Below are 12,566 nucleotides of genomic sequence, written 5' to 3'. Positions count from 1 at the left end.
CACACTCCCCATGGAAGGTCCGGATTCTCACGCTGCTCCCAGGAAGGTCCACCATCTCATGCTTCTCCCGGGAAGGTAGGTCCAGCAGGGTCTTCCGTCCACCCAGTCACACCAGGGTCTTCCATCCACCCAGTCACGCCAGGGTCTTCCATCCATCCAGTCATGCCAGGGTCTTCCATCCATCTTGTCATCTCCAACTTCAATCTTCAATCCAACCTCCAGTCCGTCATGGTCATCCATCACGATGTGCCAGGGTCTTCTTTCCATCCAGTCACGTCTGCGTCTTCTTTCCATCCAGTCACGCCAGGGTCTTCCATCCATTCAGTCACGCCAGGGTCTTCTTTCCATCCAGTCACGCAAGGGTCTTCCATCCATCCAGTCACGCCAGGGTCTTCTTTCCATCCAGTCACGCCAGGGTCTTCCATCCGTTCAGTCACGCCAGGGTCTTCTTTCCATCCAGTCACGCCAGGGTCTTCCATCCATTCAGTCACGCAAGGGTCTTCCATCCATTCAGTCACGCCAGGGTCTTCTTTCCATCCAGTCACGCCAGGGTCTTCCATCCGGTCACTCACGCCAGGGTCTTCCATCCGTTCAGTCACACCAGGGTCTTCTTTCCATCCAGTCACGCCAGGGTCTTCCATCCATTCAGTCACGCAGTCTTCCATCCGTTTAGTCACGCCAGGGTCTTCTTTCCATCCAGTCACGCCAGGGTCTTCCATCCATTCAGTCATGCCAGGGTCTTCTTTCCATCCAGTCACGCCAGGGTCTTCCATCCATTCAGTCACGCCAGGGTCTTCCATCCATTCAGTCACGCCATGGTCTTCCATCCATTCAGTCACGCCAGGGTCTTCTTTCCATCCAGTCACGCCAGGGTCTTCCATCCAGTCACGCCAGGGTCTTCCATCCATTCAGTCAGTCACGCCAGGGTCTTCCATCCGTTCAGTCACGCCAGGGTCTTCTTTCCATCCAGTCACGCCAGGGTCTTCTTTCCATTCAGTCATGCCAGGGTCTTCTTTCCATCCAGTCACGCCAGGGTCTTCCATCCATTCAGTCACGCCAGGGTCTTCCATCCATTCAGTCACGCCAGGGTCTTCCATCCATTCAGTCACGCCAGGGTCTTCTTTCCATCCAGTCACGCCAGGGTCTTCCATCCAGTCACGCCGGGGTCTTCCATCCATTCAGTCAGTCACGCCAGGGTCTTCCATCCAATCAGTCACGCCAGGGTCTCCTTTCCATCCAATCAGTCACGCCAGGGTCTTCCATCCATTCAGTCACGCCAGGGTCTTCTTTCCATCCAGTCACGCCAGGGTCTTCCATCCATTCAGTCACGCCAGGGTCTTCTTTCCATCCAGTCACGCCAGGGTCTTCCATCCATTCAGTCACGCCAGGGTCTTCCATCCATTCAGTCATGCAAGGGTCTACCATCCATTCAGTCACGCCAGGGTCTTCTTTCCATCCAGTCACGCCAGGGTCTTCCATCCAGTCACTCACGCCAGGGTCTTTCATCCGTTCAGTCACACCAGGGTCTTCTTTCCATCCATTCACGCCAGGGTCTTCCATCCATTCAGTCACGCAGTCTTCCATCCGTTTAGTCACGCCAGGGTCTTCTTTCCATCCAGTCACGCCAGGGTCTTCCATCCATTCAGTCATGCCAGGGTCTTCTTTCCATCCAGTCACGCCAGGGTCTCCTTTCCATCCAGTCACGCAAGGGTCTTCCATCCATTCAGTCACGCCAGGGTCTTCTTTCCATCCAGTCACGCCAGGGTCTTCTTTCCATCCAGTCACGCCAGGGTCTTCCATCCATTCAGTCACGCCAGGGTCTTCCATCCATTCAGTCACGCAAGGGTCTACCATCCATTCAGTCACACCAGGGTCTTCTTTCCATCCAGTCACGCCAGGGTCTTCCATCCATTCAGTCATGCCAGGGTCTTCTTTCCATCCAGTCACGTCAGGGTCTTCCATCCATTCAGTCACGCCAGGGTCTTCTTTCCATCCAGTCACGCCAGGGTCTTCTTTCCATCCAGTCACGCCAGGGTCTTCCATCCATTCAGTCAGTCACGCCAGGGTCTTCCATCCATTCAGTCACACCAGGGTCTTCTTTCCATCCAGTCACGTCGGGGTCTTCTTTCCATCTAGCCACACATCAGGGTTTTCTTTCCATCCATCCAGTCACGCCGGGGTCTTCCATCCAATCAGTCACGCCGGGGTCTTCCATCCATTCAGTCACGCCAGGGTCTTCCATCCATTCAGTCACGCCAGGGTCTTCCATCCATGTCACGCCGGGGTCTTCATCCATTCAGTCACACCAGGGTCTTCTTTCCATCCAGTCACGCCAGGGTCTTCTTTCCATCCAGTCACGCCAGGGTCTTCTTTCCATCTAGCCACACATCAGGGTCTTCCATCCATTCAGTCACGTCGGGCTCTTCCATCCATCCAGTCACGTCGGGCTCTTCTTTCCATCCAGTCACGTCGGGGTCTTCTTTCCATCCAGTCACACCAGGGTCTTCTTTCCATCCAGTCGCACCAGGATCTTCTTTCCATCCAGTCACACCAGGGTCTTCTTTGCACCCAATCATGTCGGGGTCTTCTTTCCGTCCAGTCACGTCATCTTCTTTCCATCCAGTCACGTCGGGGTCTCCTTTCCATCCATCCAGTCACACCAGGGTCTTCTTTACATCTATCCAGTCACACCAGGGTCTTCTTTCCATCCAGTAGGGTCTTCTTTCCATCCAGTAGGGTCTTCTTTCCATCCAGTCATGTCGGGGTATTCTTTCCATCTTGTCACGTTGGGGTCTTCAATCCATCTAGTAGGGTCTTCTTTCCGTCCAATCACACCAGGGTCTTCTTTCCGTCCAATCACACCAGGGTCTTCTTTACATCCAGTCACGTCGGGGTCTTCTTTCCATCCAGTCACATCGGGTCTTAAAATCCATCCAGTAGGGTCTTCTTTCCATCCAATCACACCAGGGTCTTCTGTGAATCCAGTCACGTCAAGGTCTTCTTTCCGTCCAGTCACGTCAAGGTCTTCTTTCATCCAGTCACGTCGGGGTCTCCTTTCCATCAATCCAGTCACACCAGGGTCTTCTTTCCATCCATCCAGTCACACCAGGGTCGTCAATCCATCCAGTCACTCCAGTCTTCTTTCCGTCCAGTCACGTCAGGGTCTTCTTTCCGTCCAGTCACGTCGGGGTCTTCTTTCCATCCAGTCACGCCGGGGTCTTCTTTCCGTCCAGTCATGTCCGGGTCTTCTTTCCATCCAGTAGGGTCTTCTTTCCATCCAGTCAGGACGGAGTCTTCTTTCCATCCAGTCACCAGGGTCGTCCATCCAGTCACACCAGGGTCGTCCATCCATCCAGTCACTCCAGGGTCGTCCATCCATCCAGTCACTCCAGGGTCGTCCATTCAGTCACACTAGGGTCGTCCATCCAGTCACTCCAGGGTCGTCCATCCATCCAGTCACGCCGGGGTCTTCCATCCATCCAGTCATGTCGGGGTCTCCTTTCCATCCAGTAAGGTCTTCTTTCCATCCAGACCCCCCAGGATTTTCCATCCAGTCACCAGGGTCGTCCATCCAGTCACTCCAGGGTCGTCCATCCATCCAGTCACTCCAGGGTCGTCAATCCATCCGTCATGTCGGGGCCTCCTTTCCATCCAGTCATGACGGGGTCTTCTTTCCATCCAGTCACCCCAGGATTTTCCATCCAGTCACCAGGGTCGTCCATCCAGTCACCAGGGTCGTCCATCCAGTCACACCAGGGTCGTCCGTCCATCCAGTCACACCTGGGTCGTCCGTCCATCCATCCAGACACACCAGGGTCGTCCGTCCATCCAGTCAAGCCAAGGTCGTCCATCCATCCAGTCACTCCAGGGTCGTCCTTCCATCCAGTCCTCCGGGGTCTTCCATCCATCCAGTCACATCGGTTCTTCTTTCCATCCAGGTCACCCATCCATCCAGTCACCCCAGGATTTTCCATCCAGTCACACCAGGGTCGTCCGTCCATCCAGTCACACCTGGGTCATCCGTCCATCCAGTCACTCCAGGGTCGTCCATCCATCCAGTCACGCCAAGGTCTTCTTTCCATCCAGTCATGCCAGGGTCATCCATCCAGGGTCGTCTATCCAGTCAAAGCCAGGGTCGTCAATCCATCCAGTCCGGCCAGGGTCGTCCATCCATCCAGGTCACGTCAGGGTCGTCCATCCATCCAGTCACGCCAGGGTCGTCCATCCAGTCACTCCAGGGTCGTCCATCCAGTCAAAGCCAGGGTTGTCAATCCATCCAGTCCGGCCAAGGTCGTCCATCCATCCAGTCACATCGGGGTCTTCTTTCCATCCAGGTCACGTCAGGGTCGTCCATCCATCCAGTCACGTCAGGGTCGTCCATCCAGTCACTCCAGGGTCGTCCATCCAGTCAAAGCCAGGGTTGTCAATCCATCTAGTCCGGCCAGGGTCGTCCATCCGTCCAGTCACATCGGGTCTTCTTTCCATCCAGGTCACCCATCCATCCAGTCAAGCCAGGATTTTCCATCCAGTCACCAGGTTCGTCCGTCCATCCAGTCACACCAGGGTCATCCGTCCATCCAGTCACTCCAGGGTCGTCCATCCATCCAGTCACGCCAAGGCCTTCTTTCCATCCAGTCATGCCAGGTTCATCCATCCAGGGTCGTCCTTCCAGTCATGCCAGGTTCATCCATCCAGTCAAAGCCAGGGTCGTCAATCCATCCAGTCCGGCCAGGGTCGTCCATCCATCCAGTCACGTCGGGACTTCTTTCCATCCAGTCATGCCAGGGTCATCCATCCAGGGTCATCCATCCAGTCAAAGCCAGGGTCATCCAGTCAAAGCCAGGGTCGTCCATCCATCCAGTCATGCCAGGGTCGTCAATCCATCCAGTCCGACCAGGGTCGTCCATCCATCCAGGTCACCTATCCATCCAGTCACCCCAGGATTTTCCATCCAGACACCAGGGTCGTCCGTCCATCCAGTCACACCAGGGTCGTCCATCCATCCAGTCATGCCAGGGTCGTCCATCCAGTCACACCAGGGTCTTCTTTCCATCCAGTCACACCATGGTCATCTATCCATCCAGTCACACCATGGTCGTCTATCCATCCAGTCACACCATGGTCGTCTATCCATCCAGTCATGCCAGGGTCGTCCATCCAGTCAGGGTCGCCCTTCCATCCAGTAGTTTGGTCTTTGTCATGCCATGGTCTTCCTTCAATCCAGTCAGTCATACCAGTCCTGCACAATAAGCACCCCCCCTTCCCTCACAAACAATCCAACAAACAAATAAAAACTCACTTGGTATAATATGTATTTACACAAGTTTAGCAGTAGGAATATGTATCTAAAAAACTTTCTCAAGTTTAAAAAATGCCTATGGGTTGCCAACTGTTTACCTATTCCAAATTTGGTCTTTGATGAGAACTTGTCCTAATAGCCATGGGTAGCAAGTTGTTTGATATAGAGAACATCCTCCTTTGACTGCATCTTGGTCTTCTTTGGAACAAATAGAACTTCACACCTTGATTAGCTCCCCTCCCGACCAATATAATTGCACCACAGTTTAAAGGGAAACCAACAAACGAATTCTTTGCAGAGTAAGAATAAACTACTGTTTGGTATGATGTGTAATCAAATATTTTACATTAAAATCAGATGTGAGATCAGCTGAGAGATCCAGCAGAATAAAAATGGTAGCAGCCATACCAGTGCTGAATGACAAGCTGGAAAACCTTCAAAACAGGACCGGCAAAAATGCTCCAACCACGTAGATGACCTTCAAAGAAATGCATAAGCACCCCACCATATGCACAACATGCTTTTGTCAATAAAGCAGAGGTTCAAGAAACTACCAAACGTGTGTGACAATGAACATATTAATATGTAATTACTTCACAATCCAAAAACAAAGCTATTTAACAATTCAGATAATACCTGAATGAGCCAGTTCAATCACAAATGCGGAGCAAAAACTTCCTCTTGGACAAAAACTTCCTTGTCTCTTGCTTCTTGATCCTGCTTGTACTAATGTTCTAAGAAGAAAGAGTAAGACTGAAATGCCCCCATCCCCCTCGACACCATCTCATGAACATGAGCACAATATGCAAAATGCAGTGAGCTAATGATAAATCAATGTTGAACTGTTTACATGATTTTGTGTCCAATTCAAAATGACATTCAGTTATCATACCAATTAAAACAAACTAAAAGAAACCAAGTATCCTATTACCTAAAAAAATATTTGAAGTAAATATATTATGAAAGTGCTTTTCATTCACAACTTTCAGTTTTAGAGAAAACCAATTTCACATGCACATACTGCAATACCTTGTGCCTTCCAAACCCATGTAGGCTGAACTGGTTGCGTCAAGGCAGTGAGGTTACAGGACCTATGAAGAATCTGTAGAAACAAGTTAATACCCCTCCCTATCCCCACTTCATACTGTTTTTACTTTAAGAGATTTATAGTTTTACATATAAAACATTATTTTCAGTCAAACACATGTAACTTTAGTTCTTGACTTGGAAAGAGTATTTTCAGAGACAAATCTTCGATACAAGGGATTAACTGTTCACCGATCCTGGGCAAGACTTGTCCGTTCCCATGGGTAGAAAGTTGTTAATGGCAATGTCTTCCCCTGTTGACAATGGTGGTATCTTGGTCTCGTTTGGCCTTCTTTTGGAATAACAAAAATTCACTTTTTCCCCTCCCTCCCCATCAACAAATTACAAGGAAACAATTCAGAAGGTGGACAACATTCAAATTCTTTGTCAAACATTGCAACATTTATAAGAAAATACTCTTGAGATCAGATAGTTGCGAAATCTCACAGGAAGAAATGGGCAGCCATACCAGTGCTGAGTGACAAGCTGGAAAACCTTCAAAACGGGACCGGCACAATGCTCCAACCACTTAGATGACCTTCAAAGAAACTCATAAGCACCCCACCAAATCCACAAAAATGCTTTTTTCAATAAAGCAAAAATTACCAAACATGCGTATGACAATGAACATATTAATATGTAATTACTTCATTATTTCAACAATCCAAACACGAGCTATTTAACAATTCAGATAATACCTGAATAAGCCAGTTCAATCACAAATGCAAAGCAAAAACTTCCTCTTGGACAAAAACTTCCTTGTCTCTTGCCTCTTGATCCTGCTTGTACTAATGTTCTAAGAAGAAAGAGTAAGACTGAAATGCCCCCATCCCCATCCCCCTCGACACCATCTCATGAACATGAGCACAATATGCAAAATGCAGTAAGCTAATGATAAAATAATGTTGAACTGTTTACATGATTGAGTCCAATTCAAAAAAATGACATTCAGTTATCATACCAATAAAAACTACAACAAAGTAAAAGAAAACAGGTATCCTATTACCTAAAAAGCATTTGAAGTAAATATATTATGAAAGTGATCTTCGTTCACAAATTCAAGATTCTACATGCATATAGTGCAATACCTTGTGTGTTCCAAACCCATGTAGGCTGAACTGGATATTTCAGTCGAATCAAGGCAGTCAGGTTACGGAACCTATGAAGAATCTGTAGAAAGTTAATACCCCTCCCTATCCCCAACTCATGGTTTTACTGTTACATATTTATAGTTTTATTTTTATATAACATTATTTTCAGTCAAACACATGTAACTTAAGTTCTTGACTTGAGCTTGGAAAAAGAGTATGTTCAGAAACACAAATCTTCGATACAAGGGCTTAACTGTTCACCGATCCTGGGCAAGACTTGTCCATTTCCATGGGTAGAAAGTTGTTAATTGGCAATGACTTCCCCTGTTGACACTGTTATCTTGGTCTCGTTTGGCCTTTTGGAATAACAAAAATTCACTTTTTCCCCTCCCTACCCATCAACAAATTACAAGGAAACAATTCAGAAGGTGGACAACATTCAAATTCTTTGTCAAACATTGCAACATTTATAAGAAAATTCTCTTGAAATCAGATTGTTGTGAAATCTTACAGGAAGAAATGGGCAGCCATACCAGTGCTGAGTGACCAGCTGGAAAACCTTCAAAACAGGACTGTCAAAAATGCTCCAACCACGTAGATGACCTTCAAAGAAACTCATAAGCACCCCACCAAATCCACAAAAATGCTTTTTTCAATAAAGCAAAAATTACCAAACATGCGTATGACAATGAACATATTAATATGTAATTACTTCATTATTTCAACAATCCAAAACAGAGCTATTCTGATAATACCTGAATAAGCCAGTTCAAACACTAATGCTGAGCACAAACTTCCTCTTGGACAAAAACTTCCTTGTCTCTTGCTTCTTGATCCTGCTTGAACTAATGTTCTAAGAAGAAAGAGTAAGACTGAAATGCCCCCATCCCCATCCCCCTCGACACCATCTCATGAACATAAGCACAATATGCAAAATGCAGTAAGCTAATGATAAAATAATGTTGAACTGTTTACATGATTGAGTCCAATTCAAAATGACATTCAGTTATCATACCAATTAACAGAAGTAAAAGATAACAGTTATCATATTACCTAAAAAAAACATTTGAAGCAAATAGATTATGAGATTGCATTTCATCCACAAATTCAAGATTCACAGTTCTACATGCATATAGTGCAATACCTTGTGCCTTCCAAACCCATGTAGGCCGAACTGGATATTTCAGTCGAATCAAGGCAGTCAGGTTACGGAACCTATGAAAAATCTGTAGAAACAAGTTAATACCCCTCCCTATCCCCAACTCATGGTTTTTACCGTTACATATTTATAGTTTTATATATAAAACATTATTTTCAGTCAAACACATGTAACTTAAGTTCTTGACTTGAGCTTGGAAAAAGAGTATGTTCAGAAACACAAATCTTCGATACAAGGGCTTAACTGTTCACCGATCCTGGGCAAGACTTGTCCATTTCCATGGGTAGAAAGTTGTTAATTGGCAATGACTTCCCCTGTTGACACTGTTATCTTGGTCTCGTTTGGCCTTTTGGAATAACAAAAATTCACTTTTTCCCCTCCCTACCCATCAACAAATTACAAGGAAACAATTCAGAAGGTGGACAACATTCAAATTCTTTGTCAAACATTGCAACATTTATAAGAAAATTAGTTGCGAAATCTCACAGGAAGAAATGGGCAGCCATACCAGTGCTGAGTGACAAGCTGGAAAACCTTCAAAACAGGACCGGCAAAATGCTCCAACCACTTAGATGACCTTCAAAGAAACCCCACCAAATCCACAACATGCTTTTTTCAATAAGGCAAAGTTTCAAGAAAGTACCAAACATTCGCATGACAATTACTTCATTATTTCAACAATCCAAAAACAAAACTATTTGACAATTCAGATAATACCTGACTAAGCCAGTTCAATCATAAAAGCTGAGCAAAAACTTCCTCTTGGACAAAAACTTCCTTGTCTCTTGCCTCTTGATCCTGCTTGTACTAATGTTCTAAGAAGAAAGAGTAAGACTGAAATGCCCCCATCCCCATCGACACCATCTCATGAACATGAGCACAATATGCAAAATGCAGTAAGCTAATGATAAAATAATGTTGAACTGTTTACATGATTGAGTCCAATTCAAAATGACATTCAGTTATCATACCAATTAAAACAAAGTAAAAAAAGATAACAGTTATCATATTACCTAAAAAAACATTTGAAGCAAATAGATAGCATTTCATCCACAAATTCAAGATTCACAGTTCTACATGCATCTACTGCTATACCTTGTGCCTTCCAAACCCATGTAGGCTGAACTGGACATTTTGGTCGCGTCAAGGCAGTGAGGTTACGGAACCTATGAAGAATCTGTAGAAACAAGTTAATACCCCTCCCTATCCCCAACTCATGGTTTTACTGTTACATATTTATAGTTTTATATATAAAACATTATTTTAAGTCAAACATATGTAACTTTAGTTCTTGACTTGAGCTTGGAAAAAAAGAGTATGTTCTTCTCTTAACTTGTTGAGTTTCCTTGCTGCAACCTCCAAGTTCCTGTAATAATTCCTTATTGCTGGTTCACTCTTTGCTTAGTTGCTGGTTGTTTCCACACACTTGAGGGTACCTGCTTTTGATAAATTAAACCCCTCCCCAATGATCCCACAGTGACACTACTATTTGTTTTACAAAAGAATATGGTGATAGAAAACACACACCGTAAAACACAGAAAACCATCATTAAAATTTACAACACAAACAATACATAGATTTCATCAAATCCAATCTCTATGGCTTGGTTTAATTACCTCATCATTCTTGATCCAGAACTATGTTTTAGTATTTAATGGTTAGCTCTAACAAGCTGCAAGAACTTCAAAACAGGACCATCAAAAATGCTCCAACCACATTGAAAAGAAATGCTTAAGCACCCCAAATCCACAACATGCTTTTTTAATATAACTATAAGCAAAGATTCAAGATACTACCAAACACACATATGACAATGAACATATTAATATGTAATTTCTTAATTATATTAATCCCAAAACAAAGCTATTAAACTATTCAGATAATACCTGAATAATAAGCCAGTTCAATCATAAAAGCTGAGCAAAAACTTCCTCTTGGACAAAAACTTCCTTGTCTCTTGCCTCTTGATCCTGCTTGTACTAATGTTCTAAGAAGAAAGAGTAAGACTGAAATGCCCCCATCCCCCTCGACACCATCTCATGAACATGAGCACAATATGCAAAATGCAGTAAGCTAATGATAAAAATAATGTTGAACTGTTTACATGATTGAGTCCAATTCAAAATGACATTCAGTTATCATACCAATTAACAGAGCAAAAGAAAACAGTTATCATATTACCTAAAGAAAACATATGAATAAAAATATATTATGAAAGTGCTTTTCGTTCACAAATTCAAGATTCACAGTTCTACATGCATATAGTGCAATACCTTGTGCCTTCCAAACCCATGTAGGCCGAACTGGATATTTCAGTCGAATCAAGGCAGTCAGGTTACGGAACCTATGAAAAATCTGTAGAAACAAGTTAATACCCCTCCCTATCCCCAACTCATGGTTTTTACCGTTACATATTTATAGTTTTATATATAAAACATTATTTTCAGTCAAACACATGTAACTTAAGTTCTTGACTTGAGCTTGGAAAAAGAGTATGTTCAGAAACACAAATCTTCGATACAAGGGCTTAACTGTTCACCGATCCTGGGCAAGACTTGTCCATTTCCATGGGTAGAAAGTTGTTAATTGGCAATGACTTCCCCTGTTGACACTGTTATCTTGGTCTCGTTTGGCCTTTTGGAATAACAAAAATTCACTTTTTCCCCTCCCTACCCATCAACAAATTACAAGGAAACAATTCAGAAGGTGGACAACATTCAAATTCTTTGTCAAACATTGCAACATTTATAAGAAAATTAGTTGCGAAATCTCACAGGAAGAAATGGGCAGCCATACCAGTGCTGAGTGACAAGCTGGAAAACCTTCAAAACAGGACCGGCAAAATGCTCCAACCACTTAGATGACCTTCAAAGAAACCCCACCAAATCCACAACATGCTTTTTTCAATAAGGCAAAGTTTCAAGAAAGTACCAAACATTCGCATGACAATTACTTCATTATTTCAACAATCCAAAAACAAAGCTATTTGACAATTCAGATAATACCTGACTAAGCCAGTTCAATCATAAAAGCTGAGCAAAAACTTCCTCTTGGACAAAAACTTCCTTGTCTCTTGCCTCTTGATCCTGCTTGTACTAATGTTCTAAGAAGAAAGAGTAAGGCTGAAATGCCCCCATCCCCATCGACACCATCTCATGAACATGAGCACAATATGCAAAATGCAGTAAGCTAATGATAAAATAATGTTGAACTGTTTACATGATTGAGTCCAATTCAAAATGACATTCAGTTATCATACCAATTAAAACAAAGTAAAAAAAAGATAACAGTTATCATATTACCTAAAAAAACATTTGAAGCAAATAGATAGCATTTCATCCACAAATTCAAGATTCACAGTTCTACATGCATCTACCTCTATACCTTGTGCCTTCCAAACCCATGTAGGCTGAACTGGACATTTTGGTCGCGTCAAGGCAGTGAGGTTACGGAACCTATGAAGAATCTGTAGAAACAAGTTAATACCCCTCCCTATCCCCAACTCATGGTTTTACTGTTACATATTTATAGTTTTATATATAAAACATTTTTTTAAGTCAAACATATGTAACTTTAGTTCTTGACTTGAGCTTGGAAAAAAAGAGTATGTTCTTCTCTTAACTTGTTGAGTTTCCTTGCTGCAACCTCCAAGTTCCTGTAATAATTCCTTATTGCTGGTTCACTCTTAGCTTAGTTGCTGGTTGTTTCCACACACTTGAGGGTACCTGCTTTTGATAAATTAAACCCCTCCCCAATGATCCCACAGTGACACTACTATTTGTTTTACAAAAGAATATGGTGATAGAAAACACACACCGTAAAACACAGAAAACCATCATTAGCATTTACAACACAAAAAATCCATAGATTTCATCAAATCCAATCTCAATGGCTTGGTTTAATTACCCCATCATTCTTGATCCAGAACTG

The 12,566-nt window shown here is 44.0% G+C and overlaps 3 protein-coding genes across 3 annotated transcripts; 1 reads left to right on the top strand and 2 right to left on the bottom strand.

Annotated features, from left to right (window-relative positions):
• Window positions 1-239: 239 nt before the first annotated feature.
• On the bottom strand, window positions 240-881 carry LOC139443768 (paternally-expressed gene 3 protein-like). Its single transcript, XM_071224686.1, has one exon. It carries the CDS (start codon window positions 879-881, stop codon window positions 240-242), a length of 642 nt encoding a protein of 213 aa, XP_071080787.1.
• Window positions 882-1,209: 328 nt separating this feature from the next.
• LOC139443767 (paternally-expressed gene 3 protein-like) lies at window positions 1,210-2,043 on the bottom strand. Its single transcript, XM_071224685.1, has one exon. It carries the CDS (start codon window positions 2,041-2,043, stop codon window positions 1,210-1,212), a length of 834 nt encoding a protein of 277 aa, XP_071080786.1.
• A 1,587-nt stretch (window positions 2,044-3,630) lies between these two features.
• Window positions 3,631-5,250, top strand: LOC139443765 (histone deacetylase complex subunit SAP130-like). Its single transcript, XM_071224684.1, has one exon. It carries the CDS (start codon window positions 3,631-3,633, stop codon window positions 5,248-5,250), a length of 1,620 nt encoding a protein of 539 aa, XP_071080785.1.
• Window positions 5,251-12,566: the final 7,316 nt, after the last annotated feature.

This window comes from Haliotis cracherodii, unplaced genomic scaffold (genome assembly GCF_022045235.1).
Source record: "Haliotis cracherodii isolate W230 unplaced genomic scaffold, xgHalCrac1.p SCAF_5, whole genome shotgun sequence".
NCBI classification, from domain to species: domain Eukaryota; kingdom Metazoa; phylum Mollusca; class Gastropoda; order Lepetellida; family Haliotidae; genus Haliotis; species Haliotis cracherodii.
Note: the sequence above shows the minus strand (reverse complement) of the source record. Positions and strands in the feature narration are given on the sequence as shown.

Coding starts and splice junctions, on each gene's coding strand:
- LOC139443768 (XM_071224686.1), bottom strand. CDS start 881: ATGGAAGACCCTGGCGTGACTGGATGGAAAGAAGACCCTGGCGTGACT.
- LOC139443767 (XM_071224685.1), bottom strand. CDS start 2,043: ATGGAAGACCCTGGCGTGACTGGATGGAAAGAAGACCCTGGCGTGACT.
- LOC139443765 (XM_071224684.1), top strand. CDS start 3,631: ATGTCGGGGCCTCCTTTCCATCCAGTCATGACGGGGTCTTCTTTCCAT.